The following is a 22,310-nucleotide window of genomic DNA, read 5'->3' as shown; positions in this document are numbered from 1 at the left end:
AATGATGTCAGTATGTAAAACAGCTCTTCATTTTAAGAGACAGTAGTCAGAAATAACAGGGTGGACGGAAACTTGAGGGACGTGTGAAAAACCCTCATAATCAGCAATAAAATCCAGGGTTTAGAGGAACTTAATCAAAGCTTTTAAACAGTATTGAAAGACTGAGATATTTTCATGATTAAACCTCATATATCATCACTAAATCAGAATGTACAGCACTGGGGACCTGGTGCTGCTATCTAACAGATAAAAACAGTATGTATACAGTCATTTTATTGTGTTTAGTGTTTGAAAGTGTTCATTATTTCAGTAAGATGTTTAGAAATTGTATTGTTTAAAATATACTTGTTAAATAAATACAATGATCAGTACTGGGGACACAAAAGGCACCGAATTGCAGGAATGACCCACGTACAGAATCTGCAACATCTCAGTTCTACAAAACTGCTGTTTTTATTTTCACTTTTACACACAGAACATTTAGAAGCATTTCTGGTTTCACTTACGTTCCAGCTGTTGTTCACGTGACACGTCTGGCTTAACGGCTTGTCGTATAAAGTGTCTACAGTCGGAAGATGTGGATGTCGATCAAACGCGATGGACCGAATAGAATTGACGCAGAGTTTGGTTGAGATTTTGCATTAAAGTTCTGGCACGTTTTTAGATGATTAGGTTCTTTATCTCAGGTGAGCGATTTATCATTTATAAAGCCATTTTAAACAGTGTGTTTAGATGTGGCAGCAGTAGATGATTGTTTAAAATGCTAAAAGTTGAAGTAGATTAGTGTGTTTTAATTTCTGAATGGCTGTTGCAGATGAGTTGTAGATCAGTGGCGCATGTTAATGAGACAGCTTGTTGTTTTTTCCTCCTGTGAACAGGCGCTTTGTCAGTGCGGGCCTTAATAAAGGCTTCGATGGCTGATCTGTTCCCTGAAAGAGTGGAAGCTCCTGCATTTAAATGCTGAATACCAAGCCGTTAAGTTACAAAAACCTTAGAACTGTGGTTATAACTGTTATGTTAAAGGAAAAACCCATAGCACTTGCTTGCTAAGCTAACAGAGATAGCACCAGGTCAGTCGAACCATTGGGATGTGCCTTCACTGCTAAGGAAGCATCGGATGCTTCAGATGTATTTTAAGGCATCTAAGTTTTGGGACAGCCTCCTTCTCGGGAACGCGCGTATAGGATGACATGAAATGCGTCTGTGTAGAGAGCTCGCTAGGATGTCGAACACACTCCATTATGTCTGTGTCTGGCGTGGTTTAGTGGGTAGCACTATCACCTCACAGGAAGACGCAGGGGCATAACTACCAGGGGGGCAGGTGCACTGGGGCCCATGGCGTGGAGGGGCCCTCCATGGCATTAACTCAACCCCCATTGGCTGCACTCGCCAAGTCGTTATTATTATACTATATTACAATATTGTAGCACCGTTATGCGAGTGACATTCAGCTCAGCCAATCAGAATGCAGCACCCGGCCTATACATGTGCGTTCGGACGTTCTGCAGTTAGTTTTGTATATGACCCTCTAGCAGCAAGTGGCTAATGCTAGCGGTAAAGTGTGGCGATAACAAAAGTAAAAACACACCAATAATTTTGTTAAGTAAAATATTAAAATAACTAAACGACAATATCAGAATACATGCAATTAAGAATATACAGAGAGTGCACAGCAAGGGATTTTGGGAATCTGTGTAACCTGCTTAACATTACTAGACCAATATATATATAATATATATATAAATAATATAATATAATATATATAAATATGAACTTTGTTGAGGGGGCCCAATTTTTCTTTGCACGCCACCAGTAAGACGGCCCTGGGTTTGATTCACTGGTGGAGTGGTCTGGCTCCTTTCTGTGTGGAGTTTGCATGTTCTCCTCATGTCTGTGTGGGTTTCCTATGGGCGCTCCAGTTTCCTCCCACAGTCCAAAGAATAGAACTTTTATGCTGCGTGAATTTGCAACTCCAGGAGTAAGTGGTTAATACTGTTCAGTTATCATTTAGATAAACAAATCGTCGAGGGGGCATAAAAACTACTAGCTGTAGTTCTAATAGGACTACAAACCCCAAGAGCCTCAGCGCTCATCAGCGTTAATGATTCACAGCTGATTCCGGAGTTATTTAACTGAAGCCCGGTGAGTCGGTTCTGTATAAGATAAGGTAACTGGCCGGTGTTGCGGGTTTTCTCTAATATTTGGAGAGTTTTCTGTATTAAAGCCCTAATGGATAAATCTTTACTGATATCGAATCTATGATCCACATTCTCACGTGTACATTTGCATAAGCTAAGTGACCCCCAGAGTGAGTCGGTTCAGATTTTTTTCCTTTTCCAAGTCATAACAGCTTCCACTCCTCTAGAAATGCTATCAGGTACAGATGTTGAGAGAAGGGCTGGCTTGCAATCAACCTTTAAAATCATCCCAAAGGTTTGAAGTAAGCTGTAGGTCAGGGCTTTTTTCTACACCTACCTCAACAAACAAGGTCTTCATGGACCTTGCTTTGTGCCCAGGGCCTTAGGCATGCTGAAAGAGGATGGGTGTTCCCCAAACTGTTGCCATCAAGTTGGAAGCATATAATTAAAGTTATGCAATTTTTAAATTGTACACACCTGTTATCTGTTAACAATGGGCGTTGATAAAACACATTTGACATGAAATTACGAGTTGTCCACATACTTTTGGGCATATAGTGTATACACGTATGGATAAGTAAGTTTTAATTCACAGAAACTAGTGATACAATATTAAAGGTTAAACACACACACACACACACACACACACACACACACAAAGTGTCCAATCATCAGTCGCTTTGTTGCTTTCCCTCTTTCTCATCTTGCCAGAAATGAAACCGAAAGTAAACAAATCAGGGGAAAAGGAATCCTAACAGTACAGGGATGAGGTGGTTTCCTTACTGGACTGTCCAGTTCTTCTCCCATTGGCTGTCAAACAAAATATGGGCGGGGCAAATATACTTTAGGTTCCTAATCATCGTTATAAATTACTCAGCTGGATTCGGTGCTGATACTGAGAGACGCAACATCATTTGTGTACCACATCATTCATTCCTAAAGGTAAGATGAAAGTTCTTTTCTTTCTCCAAGCTGATGTTTTTGGTGGAGCCAGACCTTTAGATCTTACATACATTTAAAAGAAGCATCATGTGGGATGGTCTGTAGCAGGGTGTTACCATCTAAATAAATAATAATACAGAAATATGTCCGAAAAACAGAGGAACAATCAATCATGGCAACCTTTTTTAAATAGTTTTTAACAGTTTAAAACACTACTTGGCCTCAAAGCAATTAAAAAAACAAACCAACAATAGATTATTGATGCCATTGTGTCTGTTCTAAGAAGTAAGAATAACTAGATGGTGCAGGATTTATCAATCAAAATGGAATAACAGTACAGTTCGATGTTTGCTTGATCCGGGTCAGTGATGTCTTTGGTCCAGATCTTTCTGGCTTCTTCTTATAAATAATGACATGCTTTAAAGAAATAACTCAACTCAACACAATTCAAAAGAAGCTTTATTGGCATGACAAATAAGGACATTCGTATTGCCAAAGCAAGTTAAAGAGAAATATTAAAAATAACAATTAGAACAAAAATTTACAGGTGCAAAATGTAAAATAGAATAAAATATTAATATAAATGGCGCAAATAAACAATAAAAAAGGTAATATTTACAATAGTAAGGTAGTAATAAACTTTTGTTGTGTGTGTGTGTGTGTGTATGGGACATGGTCACCCACTAGTGTGCAGCTCTCTCTGTGCTCCCCCAGTAGGTGGGGCAGTTTGTCGGGGTCTGGGATGATGGTGTTAAATTTGGGGAAGAATTGGGAGCGGGTGTGGTGGTACTTGGTACACTGGTTGAGGAAGTGCAGCTCCGTCTCTACTGTACTGAGAGTGCAGTGCTGGCAAATGAACGAATGAATCAATCAATTATTTAATTTCTTTTCTACGCAGGCCGAACAAGATGAAGCTCATCACCAAAACCCTGAGTGGAGAGGAACAGACTGTGGATGTGACCCCGAGCACCACTGTTCGTGAACTCAAGCGCATCATCGCCCCGCTCTATAACACGAGCTCCTCACACTTGAAGCTTTCGTCTGGCGTTGGGCACAACGAGCACATGGTCGATGATCAGAAGACCGTGAGTGATTATGGTTTGAGCTCAGGAGCCACCGTGATGCTGCTGATCTCCAAGAGCCCCGTTCCTTTCCAAATCTTTGTGAAGAACGAGAAGGGCCAGACCAAGACTTACATGGTCACCGGTGAGGAGACCGTGGCTCAGATGATGAGGAACATCTCCCAAAATGAGGGAGTACCAGTGGACCAGCAGAGGCTGATCTGCGAGGGCCGACAGCTCGAGTCCAACATGAGGCTGCAAGATTACAACATAGAAGCTGAAAGCACCATTCATATGACCCTCCGTCTGCGTGGAGGCTGAAGGGACGAACCCACGTGGAGATCGTTTAATCTTACACTAGCAGTTTTATTAAACAGAATTAGAAGATCAGCGTGCAAGCTTCAATTTCCCATGTTGATTTAATCTGCTGCCATTTTAGAAAAAATTGTGGAGTCATTTATTCTTCTGATGCACTTTTACTTTCACCTTTTCAGTTTTGAAATGGTTCTATGAAGATTTCTGATGTTGTAGCTGCTGCCTGGACCAACACGCCTGATCTGATTAAGCTGATGATTTGTGTTGTATTAAATCTGCATGTAAAATAAATGCAGCTGGTTTACAGTTTAGGAAAATTAAATGTATAGTAAGACTAGAAATATTGTTTACATTCAGATCACATGCTTTATTTTATGTTGTTTTGTTTCTTATTTTATGTATGCACTAAATGCACAATATCTTTGTACTGTCTGGTGTTTTAATGTGAAATGTTTAGTTGTGTCTTATTATAAATTTGAAGTTGGCTGATCCATTCTCAACCATAACAGTGTTGTTTTATTGACATTATAACTAATTTTATTGTCCCTCTTCATTCCTAATAAACTATTTAATTAAATCCTCAAATTTTTTTTTTTTTTTTTCAAGAGATAGTACAAGTGAGGTGAACTGAATCATGGGTAATCTGTAACTACCTGTCCTGCCACGAATGGAACCAAAGTGTAAAACATGATGTTAAAATTCTAATAAACAGAACTTTAACATTGTTTATTTATTTCTGATGTGTGGATCAGTTGTGATGGATTTGTGGACTGGACAGAAATTTAGCCAAATCTTTTGAAGGTGCAGTTATTAAACCCCTGATTAATAAACCTAATCTTAATCCACATGTTCTGTCTAATTATAGTCTGATATAAAACCTTCCTTTAGTCTCCAAGATTCTAGAATAAACAGTTTCACAACAATTATGTTTTAATCTGCACAGAAATAATATTAATGATACAGGATCAGGATTTAGACTGAACTATAGAACTAAACCACATTAAGCAGGAGGGTTAATGATCTTTTACTCTGATAATGGACACATCTCTTTTCTTCTTCTGTTAGATCTCTACAGATCAGAATATTTTACTGGAGAGGCTGACTGGTGTTGTGAAGCTTCTACTAGAAACCTCCATGTTAGAGAGATGAATCTAGCGTGAGGGTGAAGTGTAGAGGAGAACATCACTCAGCTGGGTTCTGCTGCTTCCAGGTTAAGACTATACTTTCAGGAATCATTTTTATAGTTACCGATTAGGAAATGTGATTTGAAAGTGTTATGTCTCTTTAACCATGATGATGAGCTGTGATGTTTCTTTCTGAACATGAATCAGATGGAGAGGAATGATTTATTCATCTGCTCTTCATCATTGGTGAATGTTCTGACTGTTTCTAACAGTTTAGAAGAAAGAAACTTGTTCAGAGTGGTAAGAATAACCACAAGTTAAATACAGACTTCATTCCATTATGTAGAATTTGAGGTTATATTTAATAGTTAAATTTCCTTTGTGGATTCAGTTTTTCAGATCATATCTTGAAGTTGTGGTTTTTATCACCAGATACAGATCAGTCTATAAGAGAGTGAAGATTTAAATTTCTACAATCTTTGTTCGTTGTTTTAAGGGTTATTTTAACTTCACACAACAAGTTTTATGTTTGAGTGTGGTTCAGAATCAGTTTCTTCTTCTGGTAACAGAATCATATTTGTTCTGTATCACACACGACTGTAAATCTCTTTGTGTAAAATCATCTGTTAAATACAGTAAATATAAAAACCATGAAATGAATAAATGAACTATAATATATTTAGGTGAACCTGCCACAACATCAATCTCTTAACTCTTACTCAACTTTAATATTGTTTCAAAATTTAATAAACAATTATCATCATTAATAGACTGATACTCTGTACAGAGGAGTTCTATAACTTATATTAACTAACTAAACTCCTGACTAAATTGTGCTTATAGTTCAGTACAAATTAGCACACTTCAAGTAAATTACACTTAAGTACATATGTTCTTAACTTAACCACTCTGAACATGATTCCTTGCTCCAAACTGTTAGAAACAGTCAGAACATTCATCAATGATGAAGAGCAGATGAATAAATCGTTCCTCTCCATCTGATTCATGCTCAGAAAGAAACATCACAGCTCATCATCATGGTTAAAGAGACGTAACACTTTCAAACCACATTTCCTAGTCAGTAACTATAGAAATGATTCCTGAAAGTATAGTCTTAACCTGGAAGCAGCAGAACCCAGCTGAGTGATGTTCTCCTCTACACTTCACCCTCACACTAGATTCATCTCTGTTCATTTAACTTCAGTAAACGTGGAAACAGCAGATAATGTGGTATAAATCACTAGTAAAAAATAACTTACCTCTGGAAAGTACAAAATAAATTGTAAAATCCATTCCCTCTGTATTTAACCAGCATGTAACCAGCTTAATCACCACAGTTATAATTATTATAATAATGTCAGGTTACTGTTACTGTTTTAGAAAACAGTGGCCCTCCAAGTGATTCTTCTTCCTTCATTTAATAATCCTAAATTATACCAGTGGACTGGTCAACTAGAGAAATAAATCCATAATGTTTATTTTATTATTGTCATTTTAATGAAATCTTTATATGTTGTTCCAGTGGAGCTGGATAGATGAATTACAGAAAGAATGTGACAAAAATCATTGATACGATGAATGTAGAAATATTTTAGTCTGTGTGTATGTAGCAGATGTGTAAAAAGACAAAGTTTTGTTTTTCAAATTTCACTTAAAATCCTTTTTTTTATGTACATTTTGTTTGTTAATTTTATAATGTTTTGTTTTTAGCCGATTTATGTAAAGAGCTTTTATTTATAAGTTATATTGGTGTTGAGCGATTCACTGTCCTCAGTTCGCTGGAAGCGCTGGAGGAAGGTATGTGTTTATAGAGCTGTATAAAACAGTTTGTTACAGTTGTTTAAAGTGTGTTTTTCATGTATTAATCGCCTGTTTATTATGTTTAATGTAATTTCTGAGTAAGATGACCTGTATGTTACATGTAGTTCGTATATGAGAGATTTATTGTATGCAGTAATTTTTCATCAGTGAATGTATTGTCGCCAGTTGGGCTCTAATGGCGCCTTTTCTTTTTTTTTCCTCACACAGTGTACACAGTGTGCTGTGCATGTGAAGGAATTCATTGTGTTTATTCGACACTCTCATTTTATATACAAGTATGGTCATTTGAAATGTTATTTTTGCACTGTTCACTTTAAAGACTTTAATCATTTTATAAAGTTTATTGTTGTACAAAAATATATATATCTATGCCTTCCTGGTGAAATTCTTGATATGAATTATGTGATTTATAGTGCAATGTAATTGTTATATTTTATTATATATATGTTATTGATGTAAACTTATACATGTTATGCTCAGTTCGCACTGGAGGAAGTGTACACAGTGTGCTGTGCATGTGAGGGAATTTCACAAAGGTGAAAACTCCAGTAAATCAGCTGCAATAACCAGCCAGAATTATACGGGTCGTTCCTGGGATTTGGTGCCCTTTGGACCTTAAAACTTTTTAAAAATAAAACACTGATTTTATTTGTTTTTCATGTTTTATTAAACAAAGGACGTGTTATACTTTTCCAAACTAATACTGGTCAAGCACACAAACTGTAGGTTTTATTAAAATATTTTTATGCAGTCACATAAGAAGAATCACTTGGAGGGATTTGTGGACTAGACAGAAACAGTTTCTGGTTCTGCAGAATAATAAATAAATTAATTAATCTTGATTATTAACACAAATCTTTTACATGTGCAGTTATTAAACCCCTGATTAATAAACATAATCCTGATCCACATGTTCTGTCTAACTATAGTCTGATTTCAAACCTTCATTTAGTCTCCAAGATTCTATAAAAACAGTTTCACAACAATTGTGTTTTTATTTGTACAGAAACAATATTAATGAAACAGGATCAGGATTTAGACTGAACTATAGAACTGAACCACATTCAGTAGGAGGGTTAATGATCTTTTACTCTGATAATGGACGCATCTCTTTTCTTCTTCTATTAGATCTTAGTGTACTTCTCTCAGGTATGTTCATGTTATAAATGATTGTAATTGGGGTTTAAATGAAATATTTGGAGATCTGTTTGATTCTAAGATGATAATTAAGATGCTACAGGATCACAGGTGAGTTCTCAGGTGTAGTGACGTCACTATTTTCTTTAATGATACTTGAGCTCCATCTACTGGATTAGATGTGAATAATTTTGTACTGAATCTGAGTTTTAACAGGAACTAAAATAAATTTATACACACCTTCAAACATTATAAAATAGATTTAATCTCAGATTATGTTGCGGTTATAGATGATATATGTATGCATAAATTCATGTATAAATGTATTCATTTGATGTGTTAGTTTGTGAGAGATAGAATTTACAAATTTACATAGTGGAAAACTACAAATTCAAGCAAGTTTTTAGTATGAAGTAACTCTACTAATAAGCTGACAAAACATACTTGCTTTAATACAATCATGAAATCGTTAATTTAGTGTCAATTTACCCACTCAGAACATGCTTCTTTCTTCTAAACTGTTAGATACAGTCAGAACATTCATCAATGATGAAAAGCAGGTGAATAAATCATTCATCTCCATCTGATTCATGCTCAGAAAGAAACATCACAGCTCATCATCATGGTTAAAGAGACGTAACACTTTCAAATCACATTTCCTAGTCAGTAACTATAGAAATGATTCCTGAAAGTATAGTCTTAACCTGGAAGCAGCAGAACCCAGCTGAGTGATGTTCTCCTCTACACTTCACCCTCACGCTAGATTCATCTCTTCACTCATTCATTCATTCTTTATTCACAACAAAACTACTAAGAGGAATAATTTTGACCCGGTGTTGGTCAGTTTGCAAACTAAAAAACATTCGTGCTTTTTTGTAATAGGATAACTCTTTTAACTGTTACATACAGTAAAATCTAAACTAACATCTAACAAACAAAAGAACAATAAATACAATTACTAACTGAATTTCCTAACTGTTAAGGTCACAAATCCATGGTCATAACTGGTACAGGTGTCAGAGACAAACATAACAAAGCAGTTGTAATGATACTGGTGTTGTGAAAGTTCTACTAGAAACCTCCATGTTGGAGAGATGAATCTAGTGTGAGGGTGAAGTGTAGAGGAGAACATCACTCAGCTGGGTTCTGCTGCTTCCAGGTTAAGACTATACTTTCAGGAATCATTTCTATAGTTACTGACTAGGAAATGTGATTTGAAAGTGTTACGTCTCTTTAACCATGATGATGAGTTGTAATGTTTCTTTCTGAGCATGAATCAGATGGAGAGGAATGATTTATTCATCTACTCTTCATCATTGATGAATGTTCTGACTGTTTCTAACAGATTGGAAGAAGGAGACATGTTCAGAGTGGTTATATTTCATGAAGCTTGAATGAAAGTGTTGGTTTTCCCCTGCTCTTATTGTTTTTTGCTTTATAGTCACACTTTATTTAACCTGTCCAGCTCATTAAATATTTATATAATGTGGGGAATAGTAAGATTCTCCGTAGTTGAAGAATTTAGTTATTTATATACAAGTTATAAACAAAACAAGGATAAATATTAAAAAATTAATGATTAAAAAGAGAACAGAAATAGGAACTATCTCACTTCCACACCCTCCCCTGAGTTATACCCTGGTCCTGGTCGAACGTTGTTTCTTTTCCATATGTACTTGTGTAGAGCTGAAATATCAATCAAGCCTCTACTGAACTCTTGAACTTTCGTCACGTTGCCAAACCACAGAGACACAAACAAACCTTATATTCTCTTATTTTATATCATTAAAAAAGCTCCCAGCCTTTTCTGTTCTCCTTTTATTCATTAATTTATTAATATTTATCCTTGTTTTGTTTATAACTTGTATATAAAATACTAAATTCTATGGGGGACTGGGAAAAGGGATAGAACAAGTGATTTGTGACTTAATAATAATGATTTTTACAACTTGTAGCTCCTTGTAACATGTAAATGTTTAATGAGCTGGACAGTACAAACAAAGCATAACTACAAAGCAAGAAAATAAAAGATCATATAGTTGATTATCAGAGAAAAATAGAGACCTTCATTCAACCTGCATCAAACATAACCATTCTGAACAAGTTTCTTTCTTCTAAACTGTTAGAAACAGTCAGAACATTCATCAATGATGAAGAGCAGATGAATAAATCATTCCTCTCCATCTGATTCATGCTCAGAAAGAAACATCACAGCTCATCATTATGGTTAAAGAGACATAACACTTTCAAATCACATTTCCTAATCAGTAACTATAGAAATGATTCCTGAAAGTATAGTCTTAACCTGGAAGCAGCAGAACCCAGCTGAGTGATGTTCTCCTCTACACTTCACCCTCACACTAGATTCATCTCTCCAACATGGAGGTTTCTAGTAGAAGCTTCACAACACCAGTCAGCCTCTCCAGTAAAATATTCTAAAATAAAAAGATTATTAACTACCCTACTTAATGTGGTTTAGTTCTATAGTTCAGTCTAAATCCTGATCCTGTATCATTAATATTATTTCTGTGCAAATAAAAGCGTAATTGTTATGAAACTGTTTTTATAGAATCTAAGAGACAAAAGGAAGATTTGATACCAGACTGTAATAAGTCAGAACATGTGAATGGAGTTTAGGTTTAATAACTGCACCTGTAAAAGATTTGTGTAAATAATCAAGATTAATGGATACATTTATTATACTGCAGAACCAGAAACTGTTTCTGTCTAGTCCACAAATCCATGATCACAACTGATCCACACATCAGAAATAAACATTCTTCATTTCGTTTATTAGAACTTTAATAACCACCTGGGAATCAAACCCAGGACCTTCTTTATGTGAGGTGATAGTGCTACCCACCAAGCCGCCCCAGATACAGACATAATGACACAGCTGTAATGATGCTGGTGTTTTTAACTTCTACTAGAAACCTCCATGTTGGAGAGATGAATCTAGTGTGAGGGTGAAGTGTAGAGGAGAACATCACTCAGCTGGGTTCTGCTGCTTCCAGGTTAAGTCTATACTTTCAGGAATTATTTCTATAGTTATTGACTAGGAAATGTGATTTGAAAGTGTTAAGTCTCTTTAACCATGATGATGAGCTGTGATGTTTCTTTCTGAGCATGAATCAGATGGAGAGGAATGATTTATTCTTCTGCTCTTCATCATTGATGGATGTTCTGGCTGTTTCTAACAGTTTAGAAGAAGGAAACATGTTCAGAGTGGTTAAAGTTGATGAAGAATAAACAATGCAATTATTATTTTTACAATGGTTTCTGTGGAATGTTATATTTTTATTGAACACAATCCTGTGCAGAAATGCATCTAAAGTCAAGCACAGTTTAATCAGAAGTTTGGCTGGTAAATATAAGGTATAAATCTATAAGGTATAATTATAATATTTCTAATTAATAACAAAGTTGAGTGAGGATTAGGGGGTCGGTGTCATGAGAAGTTCAGCTGAATTATATAAAGTTCATTCATTAATTTCATGGTTTTGACATTTATGTTAACAGATGCTTTTACAGAAAGAGATTTACAAGAGTAACTGATACAGAACAAACATGATTCTGTTACCAGAAGAAGAAACTGATTCTGCCAGTTTATCAATAATTAAGTAATTTTAGTATTTCAATTTATACTCATTGAGTTCTTTTACAATCATTTATCCTAAACTCTTAAGCTACTTAGAACTCAGCCAGAAATTTACAATACTCAACTGTGAAGACTGAGGATTCTAGAGCCTGAGGATTCTAGAGCCTGATAGATTTCACGTCTTCATTCAACCCATGTTAAACTTATCCACTCTGAACATGTTTCCTTCATCTAAACTGTTAGAAACAGTCAGAACATTCATCAATGATGAAGAGCAGATGAATTAATCATTCCTCTCCATCTGATTCATGCTCAGAAAAAACCATCACAGCTCATCATCATGGTTAAAGAGACGTAACACTTTCAAATCACATTTCCTAGTCAGTAACTATAGAAATGATTCCTGAAAGTATAGTCTTAACCTGGAAGCAGCAGAACCCAGCTGAGTGATGTTCTCCTCTACACTTCACCCTCACACTAGATTCATCTCTCCAACATGGAGGTTTCTAGTAGAAGCTTCACAACACCAGCATCATCACAACTGTCTCATTATGTCTGTATCTGGGGTGGCTTGGTGAGTAGCACTATCACCTCTCAGTGAGAGGGTCCTAGGTTAGATTCCCAAGTGGAATGGTCTGGAATTTGCATGTTCTCTTCATGTCTGTGTGGTTTTCCTACAGGCGCTCCAATTCCCCCCACAGTACAACGACTGTAAGTGAGGTAAACTAGAGATACAAAATTACTGGTATCTGGGTTTAACGTTGAACTTGAGTTGTTGAATCATAGGTAATCTGTAACTACCTGTTATGTCATAAATGTAAAACGTGACATTTAAATTCTAATCCACAAACTGGTCTGTCTTTGAGGAGGCGACGGACAGCTTGGATGAATATACAGACACTGTAGCATCATACATCAGTTTCTGTGAGGACAGCTGTATTTCTACTACAACACGGGTAAAATACAGCAACAATAAAGCATGGTTCTCGGCTGAACTCAGACAGCTTCGGAGGGAAAAGGAGTCAGCATTCAGGAGTGGAGATAGAGTTCTCTACAAAGAGGCCAAATACAAGCTGGAGAAAGGTATCCCATCAGCAAAAAAGGAATATTCAGAAAAGCTGAAAAGCCAGATTGCTGCTAACGACCCAACTTCAGTCTGGAGGGGCCTCAAAGAGATCACTAACTACAAGGTGCGAAAGACCCCCCTTCTCCTGAATGACCGTCAACTCACCAACGACCTGAACGAGTTCTACTGCAGATTCGAATACAATAAAGACAATTCTCAGCCTTTCTCAGCCAATTCTTCATCCTCCTCCTCCACCATGGCTCTCTCACCTCTGTCCCCGGCTCCTTTAACCATCAACGAGCGGGACGTTAACAGACTGTTTAAGAAACAAAAGGTGAGAAAAGCTCCTGGGCCAGACGGAATCTCTCCATCCACCCTTAAGCACTGCAGCAATCAACTGGCACCCACCTTCACTCACATTTTTAACAGATCATTAGAACTTTGCTCAGTTCCTTCATGCTTCAAAACATCGACCATCATAACAGTCCCCAAAAAAACGAACATTTCTGGACTAAATGATTACAGACCTGTAGCCCTGACATCTGTAGTCATGAAGGTCTTCGAAACGCTTGATCCTAGCCTACCTGAAGACCATCACAAATTCTTTACTGGATCCCCTGCAGTTTGCATACAGAGCAAATAGATATGTTGCAGTCATGATGCAGTCAACGTGGCCCTGCACTTCATGCTACAGCATCTTGACAGTCCTGGAACCTACATTCGAGTTCTGTTTGTGGACTTCAGCTCGGCTTTTAACACCATAGTGCCAGAGCTGCTGCAGGTCTAACTGTCCCAGCGGTCAGTGCCAGATGCCATTTGCTGGTGGATCATGGACTTTCTGAGAGATAGGACACAGCAGGTACGGCTAGGAAAACACACCTCAGACCAGCGGAACCTAAGTACTGGTGTACCACAAGGCTGTGTGCTTTCACCCCTTCTCTTCAGTCTTTATACCAATGACTGTGTTTCTAAGGAACCAGCTGTAAAGATCCTTAAGTTTGCTGATGACACCACTGTGGTGGGCCTCATAACCGATGGTGACGAGTCTGCCTACAGAAAGGAAGTCGAGCAGTTGGTCTCCTGGTGCAGCGACAACCACCTGCTGATCAACACACAAAAGACTGTAGAGATGGTGGTGGATTTCAGGCGCAACGCTCCCTCCTTACACCCCCTCACAATTAATGGCTCTATGGCCTTAGTGGTGGAGTCACTTAAGTTCCTGGGCACCACCTTATCCAGGGACCTAAAGTGGGAAAAGAACACACTCTCCATCGCCAAGAGGGCTCAGCAGAGAATGTTCTTCCTGAGACAGCTGTAGAAATTCAACCTGCCACAGAGTCTGCTGATCCAGTTCTACACAGCCATAATAGAGTCCATCCTTACATCGTCCATCACCATCTGGTTTGGTTCCTCAACATCACATGAACGAGCCAAACTCCAGCGTATAATCAGGACAGCGGAGAGGATCATTGGATGTAGTCTGCCAACGCTTCAGGACATTTACAACAGCAGAGTGCTGAAGCGTGCCGGCAAAATTACAGCAGACTCCTCTCATGTTTGTACTACTATGTGGACTGTTGTGTGTATCACTGAGTGTATCACATGTGTAACATACCTGGCGAAATAAAGTGATCCTGATTCTGATTCTAATAAATAATGTTCATTTCTGATGTGTGGGCCAGTTGTGATCATGGATTTGTGGACTGGACAGAAACAGTTTCTTGTTCTGGAGCATCACAAATGCACCCCTTAGTCTTTTAAAGGTGCAGTTATTAATCCCCCAATTAAAAAAACCTAATCTCCATCCACATGTTCTGTCCAACTATAGTCTGATATCAAACCTTCATTTTGTCTCCAAGATTCTATAAAAACAGTTTTATAACAATTATGTTTTAATCTGTACAGAAATAATATTAATGATACAGGATCAGGATTTAGACTGAACTATAGAACTAAACCACATTCAGTAGGAGGGTTAATGATCTTTTACTCTGATAATGGACACGTCTCTTTTCTTCTTCTATTAGATCTTAGTGCAGCGTTTGATTCTACAGATCAGAATATTTTACTGGAGAGGCTGACTGGTGTTGTGAAGCTTCTACTAGAAACCTCCATGTTGGAGAGATGAATCTAGCGTGAGGGTGAAGTGTAGAGGAGAACATCACTCAGCTGGGTTCTGCTGCTTCCAGGTTAAGACTATACTTTCAGGAATCGTTTCTATAGTTACTGACTAGGAAATGTGATTTGAAAGTGTTAGGTCTCTTTAACCACAGTGATGAGCTGTGATGTTTCCTTCTGAGCATGAATCAGATGGAGAGGAATGATTTATTTATCTGCTCTTCACCATTGATGAGTGTTCTAAATGTTTTTAACAGTTTAGATGGAAGAAGCATCTTTAGAGTGGTTACACTTAATGTAGCTTGTCCAAAAGAATAAATATCTTCTACTAATAAGTAGGATTTATTAGACTTGTATCTTTGTGCAGTACTTTGTTTTTGCACCTTACTTTATTTATCTCTGCTACTACAAAACTCTCTGCTGCTAACTGTATATAATAATATGTTTATACTTCCCTGATCATTTACTCAGGAGCATGTACTGGCCATCACTACTCTTGTCTCTAGTCTTGTCTCCTTTCATTACTTTTTAGATTAGAAATGTTTTCTGTATTTATTGTGCTGTTGGTTATCTATGTAAAGGTCAGCTCTTATTTTGACACTATGTAAATGGCTGTGAAGTTTGAACATTTTTTAGGGACTTTTATTTTGACACAGCACCTGTGTTAGGTGAGTGCTGGAACACAGAGGAAGAAGCGGGAGAATTTGAGCGAGGGAGAGAAAAGCTGCAAATTGAGCCCCTAACTAGAGTGAGAACAAGGTATTTTATGTTTAATTCATGGTTTTTCCACATGTTAGTTGCTTATGTATGATAAATGGATATGTTAAGTTATGGTTTGAAGTTATTATGTAAATAGTGACACTGCATTAGCACTGAGCTAATGTTAGCTATTAGAGTATATCAGTATACCCAGAGGTGGAAAGAGAACTAAAACATTGTACTCAAGTAAAACTACTATTACTTTAATGCATTTTACTTAAGTAGGAGTAAAATTACTAGTCTAAAAATCTACTGCAGTAAAATGTACTCAGAGTAAACGTTACTTAGTTACTTTTTTAACAGGAGGGCGTGTCTCTCCTGTGTAATGTAAACAGGACAAATAAATCTCACAATAGTTGTTTTTAATTAAGATATAATAGAAAAAACATGTTGATACAACATTTAAAACATTTAGGGATGTGTCATGTGTAATTTTAGTACAGACCATCCCATAATACATTATCGAACTGTATAACCACTGCAGTTATTACATTAATTGTGGATTCTATAGACCAGCCTTCTTTTCATCACCAACAAATATCAAACAACATCCTACTGCAGATCTCATAACTCAACACAAGTCAAGGTTATAAGTGTTGTAACTTTTACTAAATGATGAAACATCAAACTCCAAACATGTTAAACTTTTAAAATCGCCCTTCCCTCCCTCCTCTATACCTAGATTACAGCTCCTTTATTTTAGCACCCGGTTATTTTCCATCGCAGAATTCACTGCAGCAGTTTCCCAGACACGTAGCCAATTACAATTCTTAATACCAAACATACTTAAGTAAAAGTAAAATTACAGGCTGTAAAATCTACTTTAAAAAGTACAAGTACACAAAAAAAAAAACTACTCAATGACAGTAATGCGAGTAAATGTAATTCTTTACTTTCCACCTCTGAATATACCTTTGTGTAAGCCAGGGGTGGGGAAACGTTTTGGCTGAAGGGCCACACTGGGTTTTAAAATTTTACAGACCGGGCCAGACCAGTAGCACAAGCGATGCGATATAATGTAAACTTAAAGTACAATGGCAGACCACTGCCCGTATTTTACCTTATATTGTTTATAAGTTCTCTTAAAAACACAAAATACTGTAGTTCTGATCCAGAATTCTACTTCTGATAGAATTACAGTGTTCATATTTTGTATTGCATTTGCATTTTGACATTAAACAAACCAGCAGAATCTCACCATCACATTTATGCTGTCGTTTTTACTTCAAATAAATGAGCATAAAAAATCACAATATTTAATAAAGCTTTGCTATCACTGCAAAATGAAAGCGCTTGGTAAAGAGCAGAACCACGACCAAGATCAATCACACAGCAGCAGAAGAGAGTACATCTCTCACCGTCTTACAATGCTGTAACAGGAGCTATACCCCAATCATATGTGAAAGACACACATGACCATTGTAATTAATGGTCACTGTGGTTTGTATATGGACCTGATCACCAGTTCCATTGTTATGTAATGGGTGGTGATCGGTCGTTATGCAAATCAGCTGCATATAAGTTCAGGGTACTCACCACCAGCTCAGACTGAAGACGTCGTTTGGATGAGTGGTGAAACGTTTCTCTACAACAAACTTGTGTCCAGATGAACTGATTCAACTTTGTGGATTTGTGTACCTGGATTATTAAGCATGCATCAACAGTACAGTTTAATGTTTGCTTGATCCAGGTCAGTGATGTCTTTGGTCCAGATCTTATGAATAATGACATGCTTTAAAGAAATAACACCACAACTGAATGTGAATGTCCTCCTTTAACAAAAGTACTTAAAGGATTATTTAAAGTGAACGATTTGTCTGAAGTGGGCGGCACGGTGGCTAGCACTGTCACCTCACAACAAGAAGGTCCTGGGTTTGCTTCCCAAATGGAGCGGTCCAGTTTCTTTCTGTGTGGAGATGTGTGCATGTTCTCCCCGTGTTCGTGTGGGTTTTCTTCCAGGTGTTTTGGTTTCCACTGCGACCCTGAATGGGACAAAGGTGGGGTAAAACAGATAATAAACGATGAATTAATAAATGATTTAATTTATTTTCTCCACAGGCCAAACAAGATGAAGCTCATCACCAAAACCCTGAGTGGAGAGGAACAGACCGTGGATGTGACCCCGAGCACCACTGTTCGTGAACTCAAGCGCATCATCGCCCCGCTCTATAACACGAGCTCCTCACACTTGAAGCTTTCGTCTGGCGTTGGGCACAACGAGCACATGGTCGATGATCAGAAGACCGTGAGTGATTATGGTTTGAGCTCAGCAGCCACCGTGATGCTGCTGATCTCCAAGAGCCCCGTTCCTTTCCAAATCTTTGTGAAGAACGAGAAGGGCCAGACCAAGACTTACATGGTCACCGGTGAGGAGACCGTGGCTCAGCTGATGAGGAACATCTCCCAAAGTGAAGGAGTACCAGTGGACCAGCAGAGGCTGATCTGCGAGGGCCGACAGCTCGAATCTAACATGAGGCTGCAAGATTACAACATTAAAGCTGAAAGCACCATTCATATGACCCTCCGTCTGCGTGGGGGCTGAAGGGACGAACTCACGTCCAAACACGGCTCGAAGGGAGGAGATATTTATAAGAATAATTTATTTTTAATATATTGATAGTTAGAACAGGTTTAAAGTTTAGGAAATATTTAAAGTGTAAGTTGGCTGATCCATTCTCACCCCTAACAGTGTTTTTGACATTATAACTAATTTTATTGTCCCTCTTCATTAATTACTTAATTAAATCCTCAAATCTTCCTTTAGTCTCCAAGATTCTAGAAAAAACAGTTTCACAACAATTATGTTTAATCTGTACAGAAATAATATTAATGATACAGGATCAGGATTTAGACTGAACTATAGAACTAAACCACATTAAGCAGGAGGATTAATGATCTTTTACTCTGATCATGTCTCTTTTCTTCTTCTACTAGATCTTAGTGCAGCGTTTGATTCTACAGATCAGAATATTTTACTGGAGATGCTGACTGGTGTTGTGAAGTTTCTACTAGAAACCTCCATGTTGGAGAGATGGAAGCAGCAGAACCCAGCTGAGTGATGTTCTCCTCTACACTTCACCTACACGCTAGATTCATCTCTCTGTTCATTCTGTCATTCAGTAGAATCTTTACTGTTCTATCAGTGGAATTGTACTACAGATGAATTAGTGTGTATAGAAAGTTTAATAAATGTAAACATAACAGAGTTAGTTAAAACTAAACATTCATTCATGTTCATACACACAAAGAGTAAATCAGATATTGTTATATCTACTTTTATATTAATAGTAATTAACTTCTACTAGAAACCTCCATGTTGGAGAGATGAATCTAGCGTGTAGGTGAAGTGTAGAGGAGAACATCACTCAGCTGGGTTCTGCTGCTTCCAGGTTAAGACTATACTTTCAGGAATCATTTCTATAGTTACTGACTAGGAAATGTGATTTGAAAGTGTTACGTCTCTTTAACCATGATGATGAGCTGTGATGTTTCTTTCTGAGCATGAATCAGATGGAGAGGAATGATTTATTCATCTTCTCTTCATCATTGGTGAATGTTCTGACTGTTTCTAACAGTTTAGATGACAGAAACATGTTCTGAGTGGTTAGGAATAAAGCTATTTTAAACGTTATTTGTTGTTGGGTTTTATTTAATATATGTTACATAATGTTTGAAGCTTGGTTAATTAATAAAATGCCTAAACAAAGTGACTGAATCTCAGATCTTTTTACTGTGAGGTAACAGCACTGCTAAATTCTTTTATTTCTTGACTTTTTATTATTATTATAATTATTTACGTCTAGATTATTAGTGAGAGATTCTACACTTTCATTACATCTGACTATTGAGGATTAGAGATCAGACTCTGTATAAATGTATTGTGTTCTACTAAGTTTGGATAGTTCTGGTCGAACTCGATCTTTTGTTCATTTTCTAGATAAAAATATGTGAAATTTTCTTCAACAGAGACCAAAATTTCTGCACATTTTATTCTGAGTGACTGAATTCAACTGAGGAAAACAAAACACACACGTGAAGAAGTTCTGGTACAATAAATATGTTTTAATATGATTTTAACGTGTAAAATTTAACATAAATGTTTGTGTGTAATAAATAATACTGCATCACTTAACATGATCATTATATAAATAATAAATATCACTAATGGATGAGCAGCCGGTCTACAGCAGATTCTTCCTTTATGTTACTGACACCTGAATCCTACAAGAACTGAACAGTAACAGAAATAAAATAGAAACTTCAGCAGAAACAGAAACAGTCCGAACATTTATAAGTGATTTTTACTTTTATTTCTTATAACTATTTAATACTAATAAATATTAGGTGTTGTAATGAGCTGTATATCTGTGACCGTTATTACCGTTATGAGTGTTTAAAAACTCCTACTAAAATATCTTAATAAGCTTATAAAAGTCGTGTATCTTATTTAACCTGTGTGTAAATTATAATGTTAGAGATGTAGAATGTGTTTTAAACCAGGTGAGATGATTTTATACTGAATATGAATGAAAATGTGACGATGTTTAGCTCAGTTAGCTTCTCTGCTATCAGTATGAAGTGAGAGAGAGAGAGAGCTGTATTAGCTGTGTGAGCTAACTGTGCTACATGCTACTTCTCTCAGGTATGTTCATGTTATAAATGATTGTAATTGGGGTTTAAATGAAATATTTGGAGATCTGTTTGATTCTAAGATGATAATTAAGATGCTACAGGATCACAGGTGAGTTCTCAGGTGTAGTGACGTCACTATTTTCTTTAATGATATTTGAGCTCCATCTACTGGATTAGATGTGAATAATTTTGTACTGAATCTGAGTTACACCGTTAAGAGGAGCTAAAATAAATTTATACACACCTTCAAACATTATAAAATAGATTTAATCTCAGATTATGTTGCAGTTATAGATGATGTATGTATGCATAAATTCATGTATAAATGTATTCATTTGATGTGTTAGTTTGTGAGAGATAGAATAAACAAATTTACATAGTGGAAAACTACAAATTCAAGCAAGTTTTTAGTATGAAGTAACTCTACTAATAAGCTGACAAAACATACTTGCTTTAATACAATCATGAAATCGTTAATTTAGTGTCAATTTATCCACTCAGAACATGTCTCTTTCTTCTAAACTGTTAGATACAGTCAGAACATTCATCAATGATGAAGAACAGATGAATAAATCATTCCTCTCCATCTGATTCATGCTCAGAAGGAAACATCACAGCTCATCATCATGGTTAAAGAGACGTAACACTTTCAAATCACGTTCCCTAGTCAGTAACTATAGAAATGATTCCTGAAAGTATAATCTTAACCTGGAAGCAGCAGAACCCAGCTGAGTGATGTTCTCCTCTACACTTCACCCTCACACTAGATTCATCTCTCCCACATGGAGGTTTCTAGTAGAAGCTTCACAACACCAGTCAGCCTCTCCAGTAAAATATTCTGATCTGTAGAATCAAATGCTGCACTAAGATCTAATAGAAGAAGAAAAGAGACGCGTCCATTATTAGAGTAAAAGATCATTAACCCTCCTCCTAATTAATGTGGTTTAGTTCTATAGTTCAGTCTAAATCCTGATCCTGTATCATTAATATTATTTCTGTATAGATTAAAACATAATTGTTGTGAAACTGTTTTATAGAATCTTGGAGACTGAAGGAAGGTTTGATATCAGACTATAGTTGGACAGAACATGTGGGTGGAGATTAGGTTTATTAATCAGTGGTTTAATAACTGCACCTGTAAAAGATTTGGGTAAATAATCAAGATTAATGGATGTATTTATTATACTGCAAAACCAGAAACTGTTTCTGTCTAGTCCACAAATCCATCACAACCCACCAAGCCACCCCAGATACAGACATAATAACATAGCTGTAATGGTGCTGTTGTTTCTATCAGAAACCTCCATGTTGGAGAGCTGAATCTAGTGTGAGGGTGAAGTGTAGAGGAGAACATCACTCAGCTGGGTTCTGCTGCTTCCAGGTTAAGACTATACTTTCAGGAATCATTTCTATAGTTACTGACTAGGAAATGTGATTTGAAAGTGTTACGTTTCTTTAACCATGATGATGAGCTGTGATGTTTCTTTCTGAGTGTGAATCCATGATGGAGAGGAATGATTTATTCATCTGCTCTTCATCATTAATGGATGTTCTAACAGTTTAGAAAAAAGGAGCATGTTCAGTGTGGTTATAAATTAC

General features: G+C 36.8%; 2 protein-coding genes and 11 non-coding genes across 13 annotated transcripts; 8 read left to right on the top strand and 5 right to left on the bottom strand.

Annotated features, from left to right (window-relative positions):
• The first annotated feature begins 2,977 nt into the window (after positions 1–2,977).
• LOC134309279 (polyubiquitin-B-like) lies at positions 2,978–5,142 on the top strand. The gene is made up of 2 exons (XM_062990938.1): positions 2,978–3,080; positions 3,979–5,142. Exon 2 carries the CDS (start codon positions 3,989–3,991, stop codon positions 4,460–4,462), a length of 474 nt encoding a protein of 157 aa, XP_062847008.1. The 5' UTR covers positions 2,978–3,080; positions 3,979–3,988; the 3' UTR covers positions 4,463–5,142.
• Positions 5,143–5,669: 527 nt separating this feature from the next.
• Positions 5,670–5,882, top strand: LOC134309397 (small nucleolar RNA U3). Its single transcript, XR_010011133.1, has one exon. It is a non-coding gene; the product is annotated as a small nucleolar RNA U3 (small nucleolar RNA).
• Positions 5,883–6,483: 601 nt separating this feature from the next.
• Positions 6,484–6,696, bottom strand: LOC134309366 (small nucleolar RNA U3). Its single transcript, XR_010011103.1, has one exon. It is a non-coding gene; the product is annotated as a small nucleolar RNA U3 (small nucleolar RNA).
• Positions 6,697–9,026: 2,330 nt separating this feature from the next.
• On the bottom strand, positions 9,027–9,239 carry LOC134309332 (small nucleolar RNA U3). The gene has a single exon (XR_010011070.1). It is a non-coding gene; the product is annotated as a small nucleolar RNA U3 (small nucleolar RNA).
• A 461-nt stretch (positions 9,240–9,700) lies between these two features.
• LOC134309469 (small nucleolar RNA U3) lies at positions 9,701–9,913 on the top strand. The gene has a single exon (XR_010011184.1). It is a non-coding gene; the product is annotated as a small nucleolar RNA U3 (small nucleolar RNA).
• A 714-nt stretch (positions 9,914–10,627) lies between these two features.
• LOC134309367 (small nucleolar RNA U3) lies at positions 10,628–10,840 on the bottom strand. The gene has a single exon (XR_010011104.1). It is a non-coding gene; the product is annotated as a small nucleolar RNA U3 (small nucleolar RNA).
• Positions 10,841–11,555: 715 nt separating this feature from the next.
• On the top strand, positions 11,556–11,768 carry LOC134309382 (small nucleolar RNA U3). The gene has a single exon (XR_010011119.1). It is a non-coding gene; the product is annotated as a small nucleolar RNA U3 (small nucleolar RNA).
• Positions 11,769–12,342: 574 nt separating this feature from the next.
• LOC134309336 (small nucleolar RNA U3) lies at positions 12,343–12,555 on the bottom strand. The gene has a single exon (XR_010011074.1). It is a non-coding gene; the product is annotated as a small nucleolar RNA U3 (small nucleolar RNA).
• A 2,839-nt stretch (positions 12,556–15,394) lies between these two features.
• On the top strand, positions 15,395–15,607 carry LOC134309419 (small nucleolar RNA U3). Its single transcript, XR_010011153.1, has one exon. It is a non-coding gene; the product is annotated as a small nucleolar RNA U3 (small nucleolar RNA).
• Positions 15,608–18,147: 2,540 nt separating this feature from the next.
• On the top strand, positions 18,148–18,621 carry LOC134309278 (polyubiquitin-B-like). Its single transcript, XM_062990937.1, has one exon. It carries the CDS (start codon positions 18,148–18,150, stop codon positions 18,619–18,621), a length of 474 nt encoding a protein of 157 aa, XP_062847007.1.
• An 850-nt stretch (positions 18,622–19,471) lies between these two features.
• On the top strand, positions 19,472–19,684 carry LOC134309489 (small nucleolar RNA U3). The gene has a single exon (XR_010011203.1). It is a non-coding gene; the product is annotated as a small nucleolar RNA U3 (small nucleolar RNA).
• Positions 19,685–21,203: 1,519 nt separating this feature from the next.
• LOC134309346 (small nucleolar RNA U3) lies at positions 21,204–21,416 on the bottom strand. Its single transcript, XR_010011084.1, has one exon. It is a non-coding gene; the product is annotated as a small nucleolar RNA U3 (small nucleolar RNA).
• A 679-nt stretch (positions 21,417–22,095) lies between these two features.
• Positions 22,096–22,300, top strand: LOC134309425 (small nucleolar RNA U3). The gene has a single exon (XR_010011158.1). It is a non-coding gene; the product is annotated as a small nucleolar RNA U3 (small nucleolar RNA).
• Positions 22,301–22,310: the final 10 nt, after the last annotated feature.

Source organism: Trichomycterus rosablanca, chromosome 2, assembly GCF_030014385.1.
Source record: "Trichomycterus rosablanca isolate fTriRos1 chromosome 2, fTriRos1.hap1, whole genome shotgun sequence".
NCBI lineage: Eukaryota > Metazoa > Chordata > Actinopteri > Siluriformes > Trichomycteridae > Trichomycterus > Trichomycterus rosablanca.
Note: the sequence above shows the minus strand (reverse complement) of the source record. Positions and strands in the feature narration are given on the sequence as shown.

Coding starts and splice junctions, on each gene's coding strand:
- LOC134309278 (XM_062990937.1), top strand. CDS start 18,148: ATGAAGCTCATCACCAAAACCCTGAGTGGAGAGGAACAGACCGTGGAT.
- LOC134309279 (XM_062990938.1), top strand. CDS start 3,989: ATGAAGCTCATCACCAAAACCCTGAGTGGAGAGGAACAGACTGTGGAT.